Source organism: Oreochromis aureus, linkage group 3 (genome assembly GCF_013358895.1).
Source record: "Oreochromis aureus strain Israel breed Guangdong linkage group 3, ZZ_aureus, whole genome shotgun sequence".
NCBI classification, from domain to species: domain Eukaryota; kingdom Metazoa; phylum Chordata; class Actinopteri; order Cichliformes; family Cichlidae; genus Oreochromis; species Oreochromis aureus.
This window is the reverse complement of record NC_052944.1, coordinates 47198023-47223572: the sequence shown is the minus strand read 5'-3', so window position 1 is coordinate 47223572 and position 25550 is coordinate 47198023. Positions and strand designations below refer to the sequence as shown.

Here is a 25550-nt window from a genome sequence, read left to right as displayed (position 1 = left end):
AAAATTAAAAATGATAAAAACCTGTTTTTATAAATTCCTTTAATCCAGCTTTTATTGATTATTTTTATTGGTTTCTCTAGAATAATGAAACTGCACACATAATGTAGTGCATGTCAGAGGGCAGCGTATATAATTTACATACATGTCCATCAGTCTGTTTCACAGCTGTTTGTTATAACTTTGTTTCAGGTCCATAAAGAGCAGCTCACCATCAACACAATGAGGAAAGTGACTGATGACAACAGCTTCTGTTGAGGAGACAATATGACAGGTTTTACATCACATTATAGCCAAACGTCTAAAATATTTTTAAAATTGTTCTCTGTTGATATATTTTCTGTTTAATTTTACTCTTTGATTTCCTCCCTGACACTGTGGTATTAGTTTGTGTTAGAAATAATATTAAATGGTATAATATACACTTAGTGCTCTTGTTTCGTATTTTATCTGGGAGCATTTATAGCTTTTATAGAAAATATATAAAATGTAGATTGCATAACATCCGATGCAGCAAGAAAACATTTTAAACATGATGTTGAGCAGATAATAATCTGGTTTTAAATTCAGCTTTTGCTGTGTCACATGCAGGTAACAGTGAATATTATTGCTGAATGTGATCTCCTACATTATGTCAGACTTAATGATGCAACACATGCTGTATGGATTTGAATGTATCAGTGAATGTATTTTGTATGTGTGTGTTTTCTCTGGAGATTTTTTTTTATTTCTAGCTATGAGCTGTATTTCTGTTGTATCCTACATCATGTTTGCAAAGTAAAACTCAAAAACAAAGGTTTTTATTTGGCGTTTATTTAAATTACATTATGCACTATGAACACAGACAATTATAATTACATTGAAGCTCAATCAACACACTTATTGGTTCCTTGAAATGCTGCTAATGATATTTTGTGTTAAAGTGTAACAGGACAAGCAGCAAAGTCAGCTTTTTGTCACATTTCTACTTTTCGTCCTCCTCTTCTTCTTTCATCCTCAACAACTGTGCTGTAAAAACGTCCAAACTTTGGCACAATGATGAACGGATGAGGCTTTATTTACTTAATTATAGTTTTTTTTCTATCATTGTAGCACTGTCAATAGATTAGGAACAGTGTTATAACTTAAAAAAAAATAAATTTCAAAATAAGGTACCACTGATTCTTTGGAAATTAGTAACGTCTTATTTGGCTTAGACTATCTGTCTATAAAACCAGTCAAACTGAACATAAAGTGTCCATAGTTATATTTTTGGGGGGTTGGTAATATTGTATTTCTATTTTATATTCACACAAACCCCTGCATGTCCTCCTTGACTTCATCCAAAAATCTTCTCTCTGGTCTTCATCTGTGCCTTCTTCCTGGCAACTCCATCGTCAGCATCCTTTCTCCAAAATATCCCCCATCCCTCTTCTGCACATGTCCAAACCATCTCAGCCTTGCCTCTCTAACTTTGTCTCCAAACCGCTCAACCCAGGCTGTCCCTCAGATCTGCTCACTCACTCCCAGTGAAAATCCAAACATCTTCACACCACCCGCCTTTCTGTCAGTGACACCATCTCCAATCCTTACATCAGAGCAGGTCTCACTTCTATCATGCTGCCCACTATTTCTGAGATGTTTAGATATTTATTTTAATTTGCTTTGTGAGTTTGTCTTTAATTGGACTTATTTAACAGTTGAAAAATGTCGTGTGAGTCTCAGTTTTATTTAGTTTTATTTTGAGATACTCTGATTACTCTGTTTTGTTGATCATCTGCTCTAAGTTGAACAGTGTTTTGGTCACGCCTCTACAATCTTCCCTTTGACAGTTTTACTGTTTGATTGCATGAACAGAAGAACAATGTGCACACAAAAGCGAACACCGCTTACAACATACTATTTTCTCATTTTCTAGATGTTTTGGGGCGAGTCAGTCCCTGAGCATGAATCAAGGCTCTGCTCTCACCCAGAATAAAACTAAAGTTTATTCCTCTCAGCTTCGTGGTCACCAACACTTCCACATTTACATCTAAAATCTAAATCTAAAATCTCAGACAGATGAAACTAATGCTCAAGTGTAAATCTTCACATCTGTGATGAACATGATTAAACTTTAAACATGAATGTTGACGATATGATTGTTCATGAGCCTCCATTTTTAATTAAGTTTGGCTCTCCAAAACATGAAATGGGCACGCATGCAGAGGTTGCTTTACTGAATACAAACATTACAGCAGCAGCAGCAGCAGCAGCAGGGGGAGATAATATATTTAAAGAAAAGACACCACTTGTGAGCAAGCAACTGTAGACCAGTATTGAAGTACATTCCAGTTTCCTTAATCACCACAAATATTTTATGTATGTTTCTGATATTTATATATGTGTTAAATGGGTTAATAATGTCTATTTAAGTGCTTTCTGTAATTATTATTATGTTGCCTTGACATAAAATATCTCCCTCTGCTGTTATTGCAGTGTATTACAACTTACTGCAACATCTGGGTGGACCAGTGTGTCTAGTATACATTATGGTGTGATATCAGGTTGAACCAGGGGAGGCCCATGTATAGAGGCTGCCACCACCATAAAAATACACCACTGGTCAATGTTTTTGAACAGCCCAATTTTTCCAGTTGGACTTAAAAATATATCGTGGAATCAATTTATAGACCAACATGTCTTCTAAACTTTATACTCATCAAAGTAAACACCTCTGGCAGACATGACAGCTGAACACGCTCGTGGCATTCTTTCTACAAGAGAAATCAAATATTCTTCACAAAGTTCTTCTCATTTCTGTTACAGATGTTCCCATGAATGTGTGTCACTTGAGGGTTGCTTTGCTTTCACTCTTCTGTCCAGTTCATCCCAAACCAGCTTGATGGGGTTAAAGTTTGGATACTGTGCTGGACACTCCATGTTTTCAAGCTTACCATCTTCTTTTTTCCTGAGGTAGTTCTGGCATAGCTTGGACTGTCTTTCAGCTTTTATGAACCTTGACCAACTAGATGCTTACCAGAGGGTACTGTATGGTGGTGCAGAATGCTGTGGCAGCTGTTTTGGTTCAGGGTGCCTCTCATTCTGCACAAGTCACCGACCCTGGATCCAGCACACAGCCGGAGACCATCACGCTTCTTCCTCCATGTTTGGCACTTGATGCCACACACTGTGGCTGTTCTGTGTTGCAGTTCTGTCACTATGCAAACTGGGTTTGAGGACTTTACACAGGCCAGACTGTCTGGATTTTCAGCAGGCTCCACCACTGTTTCTGCTTAAAGCTCAGCACCCCTCCTGACACAGCACAGATTTAAACCATAAAGTGTGGAGGCTGATTGGCCCAAAGAAGGAGGGCAAGAAGATGATTGGACTAGAGTAATGATGTAAGTATAGAGACTGACAGTGATAGTGATGCAGAGAACAGAAAAGCAGACTAACAGCCAGGAAAGCAGATGACTGATTACAGATCTTCCTTACACATAGACAACTCAACTTACACATAAGCTTCATTTACAATTATCGTTTTGCAGCTTAACCAAAGAGTCACTGATTTAATGATATTTTTCTTTAAATCTGCTAAGTTAACAGGTGTAAGTGGAGGCCAAGCAACATAACTGCATTCTTCTTCCTCTTCTTCTATCAGGCCCATGAAGTGTGCTGTACAATGGTTTGAACGATGGCACACCGATGTTGGGACTAACGTTGAAGTCTAGTATGGCACACTAAAGCTCACCAGTAAACCTAACAAGAAGCACAAATGTATTTAGAGCATTCATACAACATCTGTGTTTCCAGCTGTGCTCTGTTATCCAACAATCAGAGACTGACAGTGTTTGTCTGTAGTCAGCCTAAAGAATTGTAATATCTGGATTTACTCTGATTACTAATTCTCAAACAGTTTATGGAAAACTCCTACAGTATTTTCAGGAAATGGATTTTGGATTTGAGTTAAAGTGTTTCTTCAGTTTCATCTCAGTGAGTTTCAGTCTGTGCTTGTAACTGAACGATTATCTGCTGCAGATTGAACGACCTGCCATTTTAAAGTCAGTCAAAGTTTGTTCGATCTCAAAAACATTTCCCATGAGCCTCAGGAAGTAGCTCACTGTGTGGTTACTGAGTGACAAAGTTAACAGCTTTCACCTCTTTGAATGCAACAGTTACAAGAAACAGAGACAAGAGAAGGGAGGGAGGGGACTTCATCTCACTTCCTGAATTTGAGTGAACATTTGACCAGAACTGAACTTCATGTTCAAAGACTGCAGTGATGACTTTACATTAGTGAAGTTTGTCAGTTAAAATGATAAATAAAGTATTTTTAGTCAAAGATTTCACTGTTGTGGGAAAAAGTGCTTTGGCCTGCTGTGACTATTTGCTCTGAGTAAGTATTTTGTCTCTGGGCTGATCATCTGTTTTTAACTGTTTATAAAGCTTCATGGAAACGTGTTTGTTGTATTTTGAAGCAATGTAGTGACTTTGTGCAGCAGCCTTTAGAATATAATCAGTGATTCGCGGCTCCTTGAAAATTATCAGCAGCTGATTAATATTTCTATGGCAGGAGGAAAATACTAAATGTCTCTTCTTGTGCTTGCTAATGGTTTTAATCACTTTTCTACAGCAGTTTGAACCCATCAGAATGATGTGTTTGTGTGGTGGAGCATCTGTGAGAGTGACTATTATTGGTGTCAAAGCTCCCAGCAAACACAACAAGCAGACGAGGAGCAGACAAAGGAAACAAATGTCCATCGTTGTTTCTGTAAGAAGTCAGTCGAGCTCCAAGACTTTAATGTCAAGGCTTCCAATGCAGTTCTTCCAGGATTTGAAATGTTTCCAAGCCTTCAAATGTTTTGATGGCCTTTATGTTTAATACATCAAAACTCTTAACTACACCTAAAAAAGAAAAATAGTCAATAGAGGCCACTTTCACCATCCAGGGTAAACTTACTTATAACTTTATGACTGAATTTTAGTAATTTAGTAATTTAAAGAGTAAAAAGAAACTAAACTAAAATTAAAATTTAAAAAGTGTCCACAAACTTACCTCTGCCTGTACTCCATGTCAGGGTTCAAATGAATGAACACAAACACATTTTATTAGTTTCAGGAGTGGAACAGTTTTGACAATGAAGGAAGTAGAGAAAGAAGAAGTTTTAAAGTCTTTGTTTTCTTCACAGTTCTCAGCGTCTCGTGTGCTTCTCCTTCTTTCTCTTCACACAAAGTCGTAGAAGTTTTCAGACGTGTCACAGCTGGATGTGAGGATGGGACCCACTTTCCTCTGTGAGCTGGGCCTATTCTGTGAGTGCATCACTTCTTCCTTTGATTCATACTGACTGATGAACATGTTTTAGTAAAATGACAGAGTTTCAGTCATTTGCAGCATTTCAGTTCATGTTTTGTTCTCAACATGGTTGTTTGTAGACTGGATTAGATTTCACTGACGCTGGTTTAGTTTATCTAAGAAAGGTTTGTTTCTTCATCAGTGATAATTTGATGCATTTTACATTAAATATATAATTTAAACCAACCATAGCAGCCACTGGTAACACCACATGTGTTTGACTGATGCCATGTTTGAGTGAGTCTTCAGTTTGATGATGTGTGAAGTTTCTTCCTTTATTGCAGTTCTCTGTACGCTCCTCTGCAGCGGACACGCTCAAGGTGACTGAACAGTTTGCACTTTTCATTTATTTAGTAAATATTAATCTTAATGCATCAATCTTAAACACTTTCCATTTCTGTTTGTCTTTATTTCTCAATATATTTATCATTTTATTAACATATCAGAACAGATTTTGATTAGTAAAGTACATAAAATTGTTTTAGGTCAATGATGTTGTGTTTGTGTTGGATTCTAGATGCTGTGCTAACTGTTGAACCCAGCTCGACCATTTTCATTGGAGAGACTGTTAGCTTCAAATGTGACATGAAGGAAGGAAAACACACTGACTGGGAATACAAAATTATCATGGACGGTCGAGAACTTTTCAACTCCAACACAAACAAAGACCTCAGATTAAAAGTTGCATCTACAGCTCAGAGTGGTAAATACAGCTGCTCTGCTCACAGGAAGAGCTCACAGAATACAAAGAACAGTAACACTGTCTCTGTAACTGTGAAGGGTAAGTGGTCAGTGGCATGTACACTAAATAATGTTGTCATGGAAACTTGTTTCTGTTGCTGTGAAGCTTGAACTTTATCCAGGACACTGATTTTACCTGTTACATCACTCACAGTACACACAGTGATAAAATACTCACAGACTCTAAACTTTAAAACAAAGAAAAAGAAGAAACATGAAAAGTTTAAGGTGACTGATGTTTGTGTTATTTAAACCAAAAACCACACAGAGCTGTGAAACCATCATTGTGTGTCCTTCAGCAGTGACCTGTGATAGTTTACATTAGTGTGAATTTTTCAGGTCAGACAAACATTTATACTGTAATTATTTAGAGATTTAAACCAGAGTTACAGAAACAATATCAACATGTTGAGAAAGACACGAGAAGAAAATCAAAGAACACAGAGAGAAAATAAATAGAAAAATATGATAAAGAGTAATGTGGGTGGAAAGTTTCACCACATTAAACCAAATTTTTGAAATTTTCCCTTTTCTATATTTTTATGAGTTCATAATGAATAATGCATTTTTCCTTTTTCCCTAACAGCAGGTAAACCCAGGGCCACACTGACTCCAGGATCAACAATCATATCAGTAGGGGGCAGTGTGACACTGACCTGCTCTGTGGGGAGCTCTGCTGACTGGAAATATGAGTGGTTCAGACGTGACCAAAACACTGAAGTTCAAATCAGAACAGATGATCAACAAAACAGAGTAATCAGAGTATCTGAAGGAGGAATCTACCACTGCAGAGGAAGAAGAGGAAACCCAGATTACTACACTGATAAAAGTGATGATGTCACCATTGAGAAAACCAGTGAGTTCAGTCATTTAGTTTAAAATTCACATTCAGACACACAGTGTTAAGTTTTCTCTGCTGAGCTGATGTTTCTGTTTGTAACTTAACTGTTAATAAACAGTTTCCAATAAGGTTGTTGTAAAAGGACGACCCAGCTGGCCTCAGATATTAAGCAGTGAGACGATCAGTCTGACATGTGAGGTGCAGGAAGGAGGTGAAACCACTGAGTGGGAGTATAGATGGAGAGGACCCAAGCAAACCACACAGTGGACTCACAATAATTACTGGATATTCAATGTTTCTGAGTCCAGCAGTGGAGACTACATGTGTAAGAGTCGACGCAGAGATGACTCATATTCTTCAACAGAGTGGAGTGAAGCCTTCAACTTGTCAGTATCAAGTAAGTCATGTTTGTTGTTGAGCTTCATTTTACAAACATAACAATGATCAGAACAGGATGACATCAACCTGATAGTAGCTTCATTATAGACAGTTTTAAATTCATACGACGTCTGGGACTAAAGAAAAACATCCAAATATTGTTATTACCGTGTCATCATTCTGTACATACAATAATTTTTAATCCCACAACTGTTTATAACTTGCATAGTTCACATTTCTGTATAACTGTATATCTCATATTTCTGTATAGTTTTTTTATTTCATATTTATATCCTTTTCATAGCTTGTACTCACTACAGCCTGTACATACTTATAGTTATAGAATATTCATAACATACTTCATACCGTGTACATTATAACATACCATAATAGACCCATTTCTGTAATATACTTACATATCTATATTATTGCTAATATATATTGTAATATATCTATATCATGGCTAAAGCACTTCTGGATGGATGCAAACTGCATTTTGTTGCCTTTACCTGTGACATGTGACATGACAATAAAGTTGAATTCTATTCTAAAAAGAATTCTATTCTATCACTACCATCCTCACCAACCCCAGTCATCATACTCAGACTGATCCTTTTCGAGCACTAATAGGTCCTGAGGGAGACTCAGTTTATTATGGACAAGCAGACTTTTGGTCTGATACCTGATTGTAAACAGAGACTGAGGTCATTTCATTGGAAAGTTTGTGTGTGTAAGAAAGAGCCGTGAGGCTTGTAGGAAGGTAAACAGAGATGAGCAGGTGGAGAAAAGGTTTGTTGTAATATTTCAGATGGAGATGTTGTCATGGTGACTGAACAGTTTTCACTTTTCATTTATTTAGTAAATATTAATCTTAATGCATCAATCTTAAACACTTTCCATTTCTGTTTTTATTTCTCGATATATTTATCATTTTATTAACATATCAGAACAGATTTTGATTTGTAAAGTACATAAAAGTGTTTTAGGTCAATGATGTTGTGTTTGTGTTGGATTCTAGATGCTGTGCTAACTGTTGAACCTAGCTCGACCATTTTCATCGGAGAGACTGTTAGCTTCAAATGTGAGGTGAAGGAAGGAAAACACACTGACTGGGAATACAAAATTATCATGGACGGTCGAGAACTTTTCAACTCCAGCACAAACAAAGGCCTCAGATTAAAAGTTGCATCTACAGCTCAGAGTGGTAAATACAGCTGCTCTGCTCACAGGAAGAGCTCACAGAATACAAAGAACAGTAACACTGTCTCTGTAACTGTGAAGGGTAAGTGGTCAGTGACATGTACACTAAATAATGTTGTCATGGAAACTTGTTTCTGTTGCTGTGAAGCTTGAACTTTATCCAGGACACTGATTTTACCTGTTACATCACTCACAGTACACACAATGATAAAATACTCACAGACTCTAAACTTTAAAACAAAGTAAAAGAAGAAACATGAAAAGTTTAAGGTGACTGATGTTTCTGTTATTTAAACCAAAAACCACACAGAGATGTGAAACCATCATTGTGTGTCCTTCAGCAGTGACCTGTGATAGTTTACATTAGTGTGACTTTTTCAGGTCAGACAAACATTTATACTGTAATTATTTAGAGATTTAAACCAGAGTTACAGGAACAATATCAACATGTTGAGAAAGACACGAGAAGAAAATCAAAGAACACAGAGAGAAAATAAATAGAAAAATATGATAAAGAGTAATGTGGGTGGAAAGTTTCACCACATTAAACCAATTTTTGAAATTTTCCCTTTTCTATATTTTTATGAGTTCATAATGAATAATGCATTTTTCCTTTTTCCCTAACAGCAGGTAAACCCAGGGCCACACTGACTCCAGGATCAACAATCATACCAGTAGGGGGCAGTGTGACACTGACCTGCTCTGTGGGGAGCTCTGCTGGCTGGAAATATGAGTGGTTCAGACGTGACCCAAACACTGACGTTAAAATCAGAACAGATGATCAACAAAACAGAGTAATCAGAGTATCTGAAGGAGGAATCTACCGCTGCAGAGGAAGAAGAGGAAACCCAGATTACTACACTGATAAAAGTGATGATGTCACCATTGAGATAACCTGTAAGTTCAATAATTTAGTTTGAAATTCACATTCAGACACACAGTGTTAAGTTTTCTCTGCTGAGCTGATGTTTCTGTTTGTATCTTAACTGTTAATAAACAGTTTCCAATAAGGTTGTTGTAAAAGGACGACCCAGCTGGCCTCAGATATTCAGCGGTGAGAGACGATCAGTCTGACATGTGAGGTGCAGGAAGGAGGTGAAACCACTGAGTGGGAGTATAGATGGAGAGGACCCAAGCAAACCACACAGTGGACTCACAATAATTACTGGATATTCAATGTTTCTGAGTCCAGCAGTGGAGACTACATGTGTAAGAGTCGACGCAGAGATGACTCATATTCTTCAACAGAGTGGAGTGAAGCCTTCAACTTGTCAGCATCAAGTAAGTCATGTTTGTTGTTGAGCTTCATTTTACAAACGTAACAATGGTCAGAACAGGATGACATCAACCTGATAGTAGCCTCGTAGTTTGTCCGACACTTCGTGAAATGAATATTTAGCTGGTATTAAGCTAATGTTGAGCTTTATTACCATCACCCCAGTAAAATGATGAAATAAACAAGCATCATATGTGTCTATTAAAAACACTTTGAAAATGTACAAAACAAATAAGGATAAAACTACATTTTCCGTATTTAAAAGTCTCATGGAAATTTTCTTCCAGCTGATAACATAAATAAAACACACACATACACAGACCTCTAACTTTGACCTCGAGGTCACTGAGATTTTAATTTATCTGAGATTATTAGTAGATGATGAGTTCACAAGTTATCGTAATCATGAACACAAGTGAGACAAAACGCTGTTTTAGTTTAGAGAAGCTCTAAAAAGAGGAAGCTCGCTCTTTTTGACCCATTTTTCCACAAATGTTTGTAAAGGCTACGTGCTTGATTTTATACATCTGTGACAATGGGACACACCTCAGAGATTAAGAAGGCTACTAGACATTTTATTAGGTACACCTTGCTGGTACTGGGTGGACCCCCATTAGCTTTCAGCACTGCCTCGATTTGCCTCTATATATCGAAGTAATTGTATATTACACTGCACCAGCTGACATCTGTCCTGGAGATCCTGTTGGTTCCAAGTTACACAGAGAAAATTTTCTTTCACTTGTGATTTTTTGTACATATTACAAAATCATGTAAAATAACATGAGAGTGGAGCAGATGTGATCAGGAGTTCTGGTATTGTAAATAGTGCTTCATGTGAAACCTGTTGTACATTTAAATCTGTATACATACATGTAATTAAATCCTCTTATTTATACAGCAGTGCCCAGGACTGGAAACTCTTCATTTCCTGCTCTGTTGATCGTTGGACTCATCTGTGGACTTTTACTGATTCTTCTTCTGCTGTTGTGTCGCTTCATACAGTCAAAGGGTGAAACCATTTCTCTCTGATATTACACTGAACATGTTCAGAACTACAGATGTACCCTGAATGCTGCATGTAACGTTACAGCACCAGAACAGTTTGCAATAAAAACATCTGATTGTGTTTTTTTGTTTTGTTTTTCAGATTCTTGTTTTGCCAGGTTTGTTTAAATCTTCTCTCTCATTTTTTATCAAACCAGAATTTCATCCTGTGTTTCTTATTAAATCCACTGTTTTACTACATTTTATGTTCCAGCACAAATCAAACCATAAACCACACGATCAACCAGGATGAAGCTCGAGACAGCCAACATGCTTCTCCTCACCAAGGTCAGCCTTAACCCTGACAAGTTCTGCTTTAGACATTTCTGGTTGTAAGGTGATCAGATCCATGTATATGAGTTTTAATTGTTTCGTAGGTGATGCTTGTCTCTATGAATCAGTCAAAGACCATGATGACACAAAAAATGGTAAAGTATAAACAGCAGTTTATAAGTATGCAAACTCTTTGATTATTCTCATTTATGTGTAAATGTTTGAACTCTATTTTAGTTGAATCTGGGGATGTCACATATTCTTTCATTGAGTTTAAAAACATCACTCAAAAAGGTGAGTATTTAATCTGCTACCAATACAAAATACACTAGTTTAAATGCTTTTATTGGACAGTAGTATCCAAATGAAGGAAAAAGTAGATTTTCATTCATGTTATCGCTCTAAGAAGAACGAGCAAGAAACCAGCTGATCGCTGTAATGTGCTCTGTTCAACAAATAAACAAATAAATAGAGAAGAAAGCGGAAAAAAGTGGAACACATTTAAAAGGTTAAACTTCAGGGAGATCATTCAGTGTAGTTAGGAAGCATAAAACATTGCGAGTCCATTTCAGCTGCTTTGGTGCAAACTGCTGGTATTGTGAGACGTCACCATCAGGCTGCACAGGTCGACCAGGATGGCCCATTCTCATGTGCATGCTTTTGATCAAACTGTTAGAAATAGATTCTGTTAGCATGGCATGAGACCTGATGTCCTTTACTAGGACTTGTACTCACAGCACAGCAATGTGCAGCTCGACTGAACAACAGCAACAAGCAAAGTCAGTCAGGGGGATAAAGAGAGAGCAATGACCTGTGAACACCACCTCAAAAATATCCTCTTTTTGGGGTTTTTGTTGTTGTTTCCTCTTCAGTGCCCCTCTTGTCATTCTGAGTTGCACCAAAACAGGTGAAATGGAGTCAGATATCCCTGAAGTTTGAATGAAAATGTTTCATACTGTGATAGTCGAATGTTCCCTTAATTTATTTTGAACAATGAACCAATAATCAGTCCTATTCCTTCAGTATTTAAAACCTTTGCTGATATGTTTTTTCTTTTCAGAGATTTCATTTTCTTAATGTAATTACTTTTTTTCCCATAAAGGTTTTTATGTTCTTATAGGTGCTGGAGGTTATAAACCTTAACCTATTATCACATGATTCATTTTAATCCTGTTCTCAGCAGAGACAATACATTGAGTTTAGTCCAATCATGTCAAAGATCTGTATTTTAAATGAGATTAGCCAGCATCATTCTTCTCGTGTTTCATGTGATTCTAATATCAGGGGTCATCTATTACTGAGGAGACCCGTCTGAATCCTCACTGGCTGCTTCTGATGTAGGCACAATGTGAAAGAAGCAGATTTTTAAGCATGACAACAACGGGCTGTCAAATCATTTCATTTTCAGTAGATGAGAACCTCCCTCAGTCAGTTCATGTGATGAGTTTTCACTGACATTACGATTTCAGTATAAAGAAAATCAAAGTTACTCCACCCTTCTTATGTTTATCGTCTGTCTGTCCTCCTTTAGATGACAGCCTGTTGTATGCAGAGGTCTCCCACAAGAGAGCTAAAGCCAAGAGAAACAAGGGTAAGTAAAGTAGTAAAGTACACATTTGTTTTTGCTGTCTGTTTTACACTTTTTACCCCTCAGTCTAAAAGGCTGATTTGAGGTATTGTCATCCTGCTGGTTGCGTGGACGGGGGTGTGGACACCCAACACTGTGAACACAATAACTCATGAATGAGGCAACACAGGATTTTCAAATTGATATCAAAGGTGTATTTATCTGGAGGCTGAGGACAAAAACTGTGAGCCACCGGCAATTTTTACACACCAAGGAAAAGTGTTAGAATTAAGATGTTACTGACAATCATGACTAATAATTTCTTTATTTGCAGAAAAATCAGCCTCTGCAGCAGCTGAAGAAGTCATTTATTCTGAAGTCAAGTCACAACCAGCTCTTGGTAATTGCACAGAAATAACAGACTCATTTGTTGCTATAATGATGAACTCAAACAAGATAATATCTAATGCTGAGAAATGTTAGTCAGTGTACAGAACATCCTTCAATCATTTCATGTAGTTTAGGTGTAGAATGACAGAATTATATAAAAATAAAGGAAATTAAAGACAGTCAACCCTTTCTGATCATCGTCTGTCCTCTTTTAGATTACAGCCTGTTGTATGCAGAGGTCTCCCACAACAGAGCTAAAGTCAAGATACTTTAAGGTAAGTAAAGTAATCTAAAAATTTGCAAATTTTTCATTTTGCTGTCTGTTTTATACTTTTATACACACCAAAAAAAGCATATAAATAGTAGAGCCTTTGAATTAAGATGTTACTTGCAGTCATCTCATCAAAAAATCTCTTTATTTGCAGGGAAATCAGCCCCTGCAGCAGCTGATGAAGCAGTTTATTCTGAAGTCAAATCAAAACGAGTTGTTAGTAATACAGAAATAAAATAGCTTACATACTGTGATTTGTTGTTGTAATGATTAACTCAGAGTGAACTGAGTCCCAAATCACCTTTAAACACTGAATAATTCTGCATTGATTTGAATTTAACAGCACTGGAAGAAAGTAGAGGAACAACAAAAGAAGATTACGATTAACTTTTTTATGAAAAGTTTTCTTTCATTTTAAGAAAGCTGCAGCAGCAAGTGATAGTGTGGCGTTAGGATCAGGATCTTTCCACTTTCACATACGCATTTATTGAATTGCATATATTGTTACATATATATTTACAGATGTGTCCTTTGTCTTTGCAAATCATTATTTTTGTTCCTCTGGATGGATTAAGAACCATTACATATATTTCTAAAAACTTGTGTTTTTAAATAGTTTTGTACATTAATAAACATTTTTTATTTGTTTGTTTCATATTTGGTAAGCTGCTGTCAAACTTTTGATTCTGTTATCTCATTTTGTGTGTCATTTAAACAATATATTCTTTTTTATATAAACGTTATCCATTATATTCTTCAGTCTTGTGTGTTGTGTTTGTTGAAAGTGCGTAAATAACATAAACATAAATGCTGTTAGGAGGCCTTCACGTGTTTATATAACATTGACCTGCTGGAACTTTGAGATGTACAGAGGCAGGAAAACTTTGAATACATATGATTCCCTTTTTACCACACAAATGGACAAACTTTGTTGAGGAGAGAGAAGGAGGGGTGGCAGTTTTCAACACAGAATATATTATTTGAGTGTTGAAAATTTCTGTAAGTATTTTACATCTAATACTTCATGTCTGTTTTTTTCTGACTTAATGGGTGCAGTTTCATCTTAAGTTGCCTGCCCTGTCACTCTGTTACGACAAGCAAGACTTGCCTAATGAAATCAAAAACAGATGTCAATGAAAACATACCAAAGTGAAAGTGATCTCTCTCCTTTTAATTTAACTCACCTTGGATCCCATTGGAAACTGTAGCATCTCAAATTCACATTTGTTTCCATGTCCTGTTAAAGGTGGGAGGACCTTGTCAAGCTGTGTAACCAGCAGCTTTTTTTTATCTTGGCTTTTGCATTGTACTGACGTGAGCCTGCATCAGGAGTGTTCAACAATGCTGTCAACTAATCATGGCAGCACAGGAACAAGCTCTGAGTACAAGATCCATAGAGACTGGGGTCTATCACACCAGGCAAGACCCCAGGTGCAGGCTGTGTAAAGATGCCCCTGAGACAATCCAGCACATAACAGCAGGGTGCAAGATGCTAGCAGGCAGGACATACATGGAACACCATAACCAAGTGGCCGTCATAGTGTACAGGAACATCTGTGCTGAGTATAACCTGGAAGTTCCGAGGTCAAAATGGGAGATGCCCCCAAGGGTGATGGAGAATGACCGAGCTAAGATCCTGTGGGACTTCCAGATACAGACGGACAAAATGGTGGTGGCTAACCAACCGGACATAGTGGTGGTAGACAAACAGAAGAAGACGGCTGTAGTGATGGTAAATGGTAAATGGCCTGTATTTATATAGCGCCTTTATGGTCCCTAAGGACCCCAAAGCGCTTTACATATCCAGTCATTCACCCATTCACACACACATTCACACACTGGTGATGGCAAGCTACGTTGTAGCCACAGCCACCCTGGGGCGCACTGACAGAGGCGAGGCTGCCGGACACTGGCGCCACCGGGCCCTCTGACCACCACCAGTAGGCAACGGGTGAAGTGTCTTGCCCAAGGACACAACGACCGAGACTGTCCGAGCCGGGGCTCGAACCGGTAACGTTCCGATTACAAGGCGAACTCCAAACTCTTGAGCCACGATCGATCGATGTAGCGGTTCCGAATGACAGCAACATCAGGAAGAAGGAACACGAGAAGCTGGAGAAATACCAAGGGCTCAGAGAAGAGCTCGAGAAGATGTGGAGGGTGAAGGTAACGGTGGTCCCCGTGGTAATCGGAGCACTAGGTGACTCCCAAGCTAGGCGAGTGGCTCCAGCAGATCCCGGGAACAACATCTAAGATCTCTGTCCAGAAGAGCGCAGTCCTGGGAACAGCTAAGATACTGCGCAGGACCCCCAAGCTCCCAGGCCTCTGGTAGAGGACCTGAGCCTGAAGGATAAACCACCTGCAGGGGCAAGAGGGGAATTTTTTTTAATATTAAACTGCTACTTACTTCTTATTGCTTTGGGCACTGAGACAGGAAATGTAAAGTCTAGCGTTTCACACCTCTTAACCCACTTCTGTTACTATTTAAGTTGTCTGTTTCCTGTAAAACACTTAATAATCAAACTGGAACATCACGAGGGAAAGACAAGTTAAAAGAGTCTACAGGGGTTTAATTGAATAATTTACATTAGTAAAGCTCAGTTTGATCAGTTAAGATAAAAACATTTTTAGTTACAGATTTCATTGTTGTGTGAGTGAGTGCATGGATAAACTGATGTGAACATCTGCTTATGGTGAGTATGACACCTCTATTTGTCAACTGATAGTTGAAGCTATGAAGCTAAGCTTTGACAAAAATGTATTTATTTTATATTTGAAGCAATTTAAAGATTTTCTGCTGCAGCTCTTAGTGTATAAGAAGCAATTCAAGACTCCTTGAAAATTAGCAGCAGCAACCTACTGGATGATTAAAATATCTATGGCAGGAGGAAAATACTAAAGGTATGTTCTCTTGCTTGCTAATGCTTTTAATCACTTTTCTTCATCTACAGCAGTTTGAACCCATCAGAAGGATGTATTTCTGTGATGGAGCATCTGTGAGAGGGATTATTTTTGGTGGCCAGTGTTGGGAAGGTTACTTTCCAACACTGGCCACCAATTATAATCACTGTTTTTGTATTCCACTACAGATTACAGAATACATGCCACAAAATGTATTTTGTAATGTATTCCGTTACGTTACTCAATGAGTGTAACATATTCTGAATACTTTGGATTACTTAATATATTATCATGCTTTTTACAACTACATGAATGTACTATTGCTGTGTGATTTATTACTATTACTGAAGGCTACTCGCCATACCAATACCAACTAGATTTTTTAAATCTTAATATAAATGAGTAACAGTAGGTGGACATTAGGTAAGGCTGCACTTTTTGCAGCGATCTGGTATAGAAAACTATTCCGCGCGTATATAAAACAGGTCTGTGGCTCTGAACCATAGTAAAGGGACCTCTGGCTAATACGTCGACGTCCGTGTCGGGCTCGTAGCTGAAAACTAGCTTTACTTTGTTGTCTGGGTCAACTTTGCTAGCGAGAGACAGAGAGAGGCGTTGAAAGGCTGCTCCAACGGAACTTATTGTTTCGGATGAAAACACAAACACAGTGTACAGTTGAGTCTTAACAGCTTACTTACAACTGGGCTACACTGCCCATGAGGCTACATTCTTTAGGGCTATGCCTGTAACACTCTGCCTGTTGCTTTCATATTAAATTTTTTTTTGAAAAATAATTGACTTAATAATGACATGGGCCGCGAGATTGAGACCCAGGCATTACAGCCTCTTAATGCGTGTTTTGTTTGGGTTTCCACCTGCGTGGAATTACCAAAAATACAGAGGGCATAGGCTAACATATGTAACAGGAAAAGACTGCCGTGTAATCCATTTCTTTCAACAAAGTAACTGTATTTTGAACACCACCTTTCTAAACGGTAACTGTAACAGAATACAGTTACTCATATTTTGTATTTTAGATATGTAACGCCAGTACATGTATTCCGTTACTCCCCAACACTGTTGGTGGCAAAGCTCCTATAAACACAACAAGCAGAGGAGGAGCAGACATAGGAAACAAAATGACTTGTAATCTGCTCGTTTTCTGTCTTTCACTACTCAGCTCACATCTGTATGATAAAACTTGATTATTATTGCTTAGTTTCTTTAAAATCTTCCTAATTTGTTTCTGCAGCAGCAGGAGAATAAAAACATGTCAAATCATGCTGTAGTCAGAGTTTGTTAAGCTGTGATAGTTCTGTGTAAAAGGAAGGAAGCGGAGAGAAGAAGTTTTAAAGTCTTTGTTTTCTTCACAGTTCTCGGCGTCTCGTGTGCTTCTTCTTCTTTCTCTTCACACAAAGTCGTAGAAGTTTTCAGACGTGTCACAGCTGGATGTGAGGATGGGACCCACTTTCCTCTGTGAGCTGGGCCTATTCTGTGAGTGCATCACTTCTTCCTTTGATTCATGCTGACTGATGAACATGTTTTAGTAAAATGACAGAGTTTCAGTCATTTGCAGCATTTCAGTTCATGTTTTGTTCTCAACATGGTTGTTTGTAGACTGGATTAGATTTCACTGACGCTGGTTTAGTTTATCTAAGAAAGGTTTGTTTCTTCATCAGTGATAATTTGATGCATTTTACATTAAATATATAATTTAAACCAATCATAGCAGCCACTGGTAACACCACATGTGTTTGATTGATGCCATGTTTGAGTGAGTCTTCAGTTTGATGATGTGTGAAGTTTCTTCCTTTATTGCAGTTCTCTGTACGCTCCTCTGCAGCGGACACGCTCAAGGTGACTGAACAGTTTGCACTTTTCATTTATTTATTTAGTTAAGATGAATCTTAATCTACTCCATCAACTTTAAGCACTTTCCACTTCTGTTTGTTTCTCAACAAATGTATCATTTTATGAACATGTCAGAACAGATTTTGATTTGTAAAGTACATAAAAGTGTTTTAGATCAATGATGTTGTGTTTGTGTTGGATTCTAGATGCTGTTCTAACTGTTAAACCCAGCTCGACCATTTTCATCGGAGAGACTGTTAGCTTCAAATGTGACATGAAGGAAGGAGAACACACTGACTGGGAATACAAAATTATCATGGACGGTCGAGCCTTTTTCCGGTACAGCACATACAAGAACTACAGAAAACAAATTAAGTCTGTCTCTGATACTGGTACATACCAGTGCTTTGGTCGTAGGAAGAAATCACATTATACAAAGAGCAGTAATACTGTCTCCCTAACTTTGTTGGGTAAGTCTTCAGTGACCATGTCCAATAAATATAATCCCAGTTCAAATATTCATCTGAGTTATAAAATAGAGTGTATACACTTAATTAATGTTTACATGGAAGGTGCTTTGAAATTTTTTTTTTTAGCCAGGACCTGTGTTCTTATTACTTCATTATAGATCATATGTATACATATTTTATTTTCCCTAACAGCAGGTAAACCCAGGGCCACGCTGACTCCAGGATCAACTATCATACCAGTAGGGGGCAGTGTGACACTGACCTGCTCTGTGGGGAGCTCTGCTGACTGGAAATATGAGTGGTTCAGACGTGACCAAAACACTGACGTCAAAATCAGAACAGATGATTTTAACGTCAGTGTAATCAGAGTATCTGAAGGAGGAATCTACCACTGCAGAGGAAGAAGAGGAAACCCAGATTACTACACTGATAAAAGTGATGATGTCACCATTGAGATAACCTGTGAGTTGAAAATTTTTAGTTGAAATGGGCAGCGGTGTGAACAAGTGTTTGCCCCCTTCCAGATTTCCTATTTTTTGTATGTTTGTCACACTTAAATGTTTCAGATCATAAATCAAGTTTAATTTAATATTAGAAACAGATGACACAAGTAAACAGAAAATACAGATTCTAAATGAAAGGTTTTATTGTTAAGGGGGAAAAATCCAGACCTACCTGGCCTGGAAAAAGGGATTGCCCCCACCTTGTTAAATCATGTTATTAACTGTGATCAACCACATTTTTTTATTACAATGCTGAGTTTAGTTTCACTCCCATACCAAGACCTGATATATTGCCGTGATATTACTGCCAGACCTGCTGAAGGTTGGTCTGTCAGGGTCTTGATGCATGCTCAATCATCCAGGTAAGTAAATCTCCAAAAGTTGATTCTGTTCATCTCAGTGTTGGGAAGGTTACTTTTAAAATGTATTCCACTACATATTACAGAATACATGCCCCAAAATGTATTTTGTAACGTATTCCGTTACGTTACTCAATGAGAGTATCATATTCTGAATACTTTGGATTAGTTAATATATTATCATGCTTTTTGCAACTACATGAATGTACTATTGCTGTGTGATTTATTACTATTACTGAAGGCTACTCACCATACCAATACCAACTAGATTTTTAAATCTTAATATAAAATGAGTAACAGTAGGGTGGACATTAGGTAAGGCTGCACTTTTTGCAGCGATCTGGTATAGAAAACTATTAATAAAAAACTATTTTTTATAATAGTTTATTATATGCTATTATAAAACAGGTCAGCGGCTCTGAACTGTAGGCTGCTCTAATGGAACTTATTGTTTCGGATGAAAACACAAACACAGTGTACAGTCGATTCTTAACAGCTTACTTACAACTGGGCTACACTGCCCATGAGGCTACATTCTTTAGGGCTATGCCTGTAACACTCTGCTTATTGCCTTCATATTAAATCACTTTGAACAATAATTTTTAAAATATTTCTTCATGTCATTATCCGGGCCGCAAGTAGAGATAACATGGGCATGAGATTGAGACACAGGCATTAGAGCCTCTTAATGCGTGTTTTGTTTGGGTTTCCACCTGCGTGGAATTACCAAAAACAGAGAGGGTATAGACTAACATATGAAACAGGAAAGTACCGCCGTGTAATCCATTTATTTCAACAAAGTAACTGTATTCTGAATATCACCTTTTTAAACGGTAACTGTAACGGAATACAGTTACTCATATTCTGTATTTTAAATACGTAACGCTGGTACATGTATTCCATTACTCCCCAAGACTGGTTCATCTGGACGTAGCGTTTTCAGTGGGAGAATGCAAATGTACTGTTTATAAGGTTGGAGAAACTTGCAGTCACTGAGACTGAAGAAGTCACTTGGATGAGTGACTTAAACGTTTCTCCACTGAAAACGCTACGTCCAGATGAACAGAATCAACTTTTGGAGGTCGGTCTGTCAGGCCTCAGTTGCCTCAGTTAAGGTCAGTGTTCATGCCTCCACCCTAAGAAAGAGACAAGTCAAAAATGGCCTGCATGGCAGATTTCCAAGACAACAACAACAACACCAAAGAAGGAAAATTAAGGCTCATCTCAGTTTTGCCAGAAAAAATCTTAATGATCCCCAAGAGATTTGGGAAAATACTCTGTGGACTAACGAGAAAATAGTTGAACTATTTGGAAGGTGTGTGTCTTATTACATTTGGCTTAAAAATAACACAGCATTTCAGAAATGGAACATCACACCAACAGTAAACTACAGTGGTGTTAGTGTGATGGTCCAGGTCTGTTTTGCTGCCCCAGGACCTGAAAGACTTGCTGTGGTAAATGGAGCCATGAATTTGCTGTTTATCAAAACATCATGAAGGAGAGTCCAGCCATGCATTCATGACCTCAAGTTGGAGCACACTTGGGTTCTGCAGCAGGACAATGATCCAAAACACACCAGTATTCTGCATGTTTTTCCTTCCTACTGTTGCCAAATCGCTTGCTCATAAGGGGTCATATGATTGTTCCGGTTTTCTCTGTTTTCTTTGTATTATTGTACCTTACAATATAAAGCACCTTGAGACAAATATTATTGTGATTTGGTGCTGTATAAATAAAATAAAATTGAACTGAAGTCCATCTCTGAATGGGTTAAGAAAAACAAAATGAAGAGTTTGGAATGACTGAATCTAGATCCAGGGTTGTTGCTGCCAAGGATGCTCTAACCAGTTATTAGGTTTAGGTGGAGCTCGCCTTTTCAGACAAGGTTTGGATTTTTTTTATCCTAATGATAAACAAGTACATTTAGAAACTGCATTTTGTGTTTACTTTTGTTATCTATGTTTAATATTTAAATTTGTTTGATGGTCTGAAACATTTAAGTCGAAAATACAAGACAGGAAATCAGGAAGGGGAAAGACAATTTTTACACTACTGTACATTCATTCATCATTATCAACCAACTCAATATTCAATTATTTCTGTTGATTTTATGTTTGTTTGTATCTCAACTGTAAATATATGTAAACAGTTTCCAATAAGGTTGCTGTAAAAGGACGACCCAGCTGGCCTCAGATATTCAGCGGTGAGACGATCAGTCTGACATGTGAGGTGCAGGAAGGAGGTGAAACCACTGAGTGGGAGTATAGATGGAGAGGACCCAACCAAACCACACAGTGGACTCACAATAATTACTGGATATTCAATGTTTCTGAGTCCAGCAGTGGAGACTACATGTGTAAGAGTCGACGCAGAGATGACTCATATTCTTCAACAGAGTGGAGTGAAGCCTTCAACTTGTCAGTATCAAGTAAGTCATGTTTGTTGTTGAGCTTCATTTTACAAACATAACAATGATCAGAACAGGATGAAGTCAATGGTCTACAAAGCAAATCATATTGTTTTTGTGAGACACAGAGATAGATTTTGTGAGGCCTGTTTGTGTAAGAAATTTTCAGAGGGAGGGAGGTCAGTGTTGATCTGTTGATCTATTATGTTATGAGGGTCCAGGCAAACCACGATTCAGGGGGTCTAGCTGTACGCAGACTGAAGAAAGAACATCAGCCCTTCCTCCTGAAGGTCTGCCATTCACAGGAGCCATAGGAGTTAAATGCAATGTGTGTCAAATGGGGATCAAGTTTGGAGACCCTGGCTGTAAGATCCCCAGCTCCCAGCTATCATTGCTGGCTGTTGTGTTAAGAAGTATCACCTCTCTCATAGTCAAAGGCAAAACTTGGGTGTCCAATTCCCAGTTGCTGAAACTAGCAATTACCTCCCTGGTGTGGAAGGAGGCAGAGCTAGTGCATGAGTTTGACAGATTGACAGAGCTGCAGTTTGGCTCACCTCAATGCACGGCTGAGGATCTAGAACAAGTCTCCTGGAGAGACTCTTGGGTTGCCCGTGGCAAGAGTTGCCAGACAGGGGTGGATGTCCTAGTACCCTCGGTTTGCTGCATGTGTTTGGGGTTTTTTTTTACCAGTGAAAGAGAGGATTGCTTCCCACTGGGTTTGTCACGATATGCGGAGGCAGATTGTGTCGATTCTCTTAGGTGAGGACCCAAATGCAGACCACAAAAGACAAAAATGGGAAGTAACTGAAAGTGTGCCATTTATTAACTAATCACCAGTCAGTGGTAATTTGCATCAGGTAACAGGGGAGGATGCTAGATAGGCCTGGTAAACCTAAACATATAGTGAGAGCAGTGCTCTTGATGTTGCAGAGCTGTCTTGGAATCTGCCTGTTTAGTTGATCTATTTTTCTTTAGAAGTCAACTTTCATTGTTATTCAAATGGCAAATTCACTTGAGTTGATTGAAGTTAACAGTTCATGTTTCTAATTTACAACAGCTGTGCCCAGTCCTGAAAGCTCTTCATTTCTTATTTTGATGATCATTGGAATAATTTCTGGAGTCATATTTATATTCTTGCTGCTCTTGTTCTGTTGCTACAGAAAATCCAGAGGTGAGCATTTTTGTTCCTCTGATATAAGATATTTTACTCTTTAAATATTTAAGTACACAGATGCAGCATACAGGCATGAGGAGGAAACTGTTCCATGCAAAGGCAAATGTCTTATTTCTATTTTTTGTTTTGTTTTAAAGGTTCTACTGATGACCAGAGGGTCAGTCAGGTAGAAGATCAACAGCAAGTATACTCCTCTCTTCTTCATGGTTAGCACTTTCTCTGGTTCAAATATAGAATATATTCTGAAGCAATTTGCAAGACTGTACTTTAACATCTGCTGCGGTTTTAACACTGTTGAATTAAATGAAGCTACAACAATATCAACATTTAATATAAATGCTACTTGCATGAATACTTATGCTTAAATTAGGCTCACAGCAATGAGAAGAATAATTTTCTTTGACCTGCAGGTGACCGTTGTGTCTATGAGTCTATCAGATGGTCTAAAAATACAGAAAATGGTACAGTATAAACTTTACTTTACACAGTTTGCGGAAGCTGTGTGGTTATAAAAGAACTGTGACTATTATTAAAATCAACTATAATTTTGTAATTGAAGGTCACCAGAAGGTGATTACACCAATGTCTGTGATTCAGCTCTTATGAACAAGAGGCGTGAATACACAAAATAAGAGAAATGAAATATACAAACAAAACAAAAATAAACATTATTTATGTTTATCCATCCATCATTTAATTTTCTTCTACTTATCCAGGTCTGGGTCAGGGTAGCAGCAGCCAAAGCAGAGAAGCCCACACCTCCGTCTCCCCAGCCACCTCCTCCAGCTTATCTGCGGGAACGCTGAGGTGCTCGCAGGCCAGCCGAGAGACTTAATCTGTCAAGTGTATTCTGGGTCTGCCCTGGGTTTCGTCTTGGTCGACCCCAAAGGAACCAAATCAAGGGACTAGTCTACCCTACCCGGGATAGGCTTACCAAACATGATAATTAGTGAGTTTAATTATGAATATTGATTATTTTATAATCATAATTTTAAATTTTTTAATACATTTGTTATATCGGTTTTTCCATAAAGCAGTAAAATGAATACCTTTTATGTTTTAACTGTTATTTGACAATGGTTTTAAATCTTCCAGCTTTGGGAAGTTGCAATGGAAGCTTTTAGTACACACTAAAAACTGCTGGGTTAAAAATAACCTAATTTGTAACCTAGTGCCAACCCTGGCTTGTTTCAACTCAACGGGGTTGGGTCATTGGTTTGATCCAGCACAATGGGTTAGAATAACTATCCAAAAAAATGGTTTAAATTGACCAGTGTTTAAAGTTAAAATGACAAAAATTGGGTTGAAACTCATTACCCATCACAAGGGTTATATTACCATTCATATTCGGGTTAATTTTTATACGAGATATAAGCTGTGACAATATCGTTTATATTATTATAGTCTATGTTACGTAACAATTATACTTGTAGAGCCATAAGTTTGCCTCTCTTTCGTCCACTTTTGTCTCTACGCTTCGTTACTCTGCCTCGCCTCTCTCCTTCACTAAACACAACTCCCCCTCCCCCATCGCTTCACCTACAGGCAGCACAAGATGGACACGGCAGCTATCAAAGAGGTGCTGGTTGGTAAAAAGAAAACATTTGGAGATCACTATTATTATTATTTCTATTATTTGTAGTGTCAGATGAGCAAAAGAATAATGTATTCTGTAGAGAATGTCGGGAAAGCGTCCTGACTAAAAGGTTGGAGCACTACTAGTATTTTCACCATTTACAACAGCGCCATAATGTGGAAAATGAAGAGTGTGTGAAACTGCGTGCTGTATCCCAGACCGCAAAGTCTCCCAGCCTCCTGCCCCAAATTAAACCACCTTTTGTCATTATTACTTATAGTATTTTTCTGTTCATTTTATCCTGCTGCTAAACTAATTTCCCCTTGTGGGACAATAAAGAAATTGATCTTGAGCTCTTGATCTTACAAAACTCATATACTGTATTTTTCAGACTATAAGCTTCCACTAAAATCCTTTAATCTCAAAAATTGACAGTGCACCTTATGTATGAATTCTGGTTGTGCTTACTGACCTTGAACCCATTTTATGAGGTACACGGCGCTCAGCAATCTGTCAAAAAATGTTTTAGTACGACTTTGGTAAGCTACGAAGATTGTTGGAGCATTACGGCTACCATAGTCTGGAGCCTCGCGGAGTGATATGTACTGTGCTTCAACGTAATATTACCGCATTGTGTGTGTATAAGGACCATAAATGGCACCTGTTCAGAGACATGGTTACGAAGCGGATTTCAAACTCCAGGCTGTCAGTCACGCAGTAGAAGTTGGGAACAGAGCAGCTGTGAAATCTGTCTTTGTTATTATGCTCAGTGTCTGTTAGTTTACATTTTGACTGCACAATTGTGAGCTCTTTGTTATGCACAAAAACAACATTGTTTTATTTTATTTATGCAGCATTATTATTTAATAAATGCTGATATTTTATTTTTGAGTAATTTTTTCATGTACATCTATGCTGTATGTTAATAAAAGTGCCTGTGTGAGATCTGGGACACAGCTTTGACTAAGAACTCTCTTTTGTTCTTACTTTATGGCTTTAAAAAATATCGCGATATAT

At 37.9% G+C, this 25550-nt stretch overlaps 1 protein-coding gene across 5 annotated transcripts in view; it reads left to right on the top strand.

The window, feature by feature from the left end:
* Positions 1-25550, top strand: part of LOC120439410 (leukocyte immunoglobulin-like receptor subfamily B member 3) — a 56955-nt gene that overhangs the window by 24073 nt on the left and 7332 nt on the right. For 2 of the 5 annotated variants that reach the window (XM_039610366.1, XM_039610367.1), the window contains 5 exons: positions 5829-6092; positions 6639-6908; positions 7012-7290; positions 8290-8553; positions 9099-9368. In XM_039610366.1, the coding sequence (XP_039466300.1) occupies positions 5829-6092; positions 6639-6908; positions 7012-7290; positions 8290-8553; positions 9099-9368 (1347 nt within the window). The other 3 variants (XR_005612631.1, XR_005612630.1, XM_039610365.1) reach the window with 2 other exon arrangements.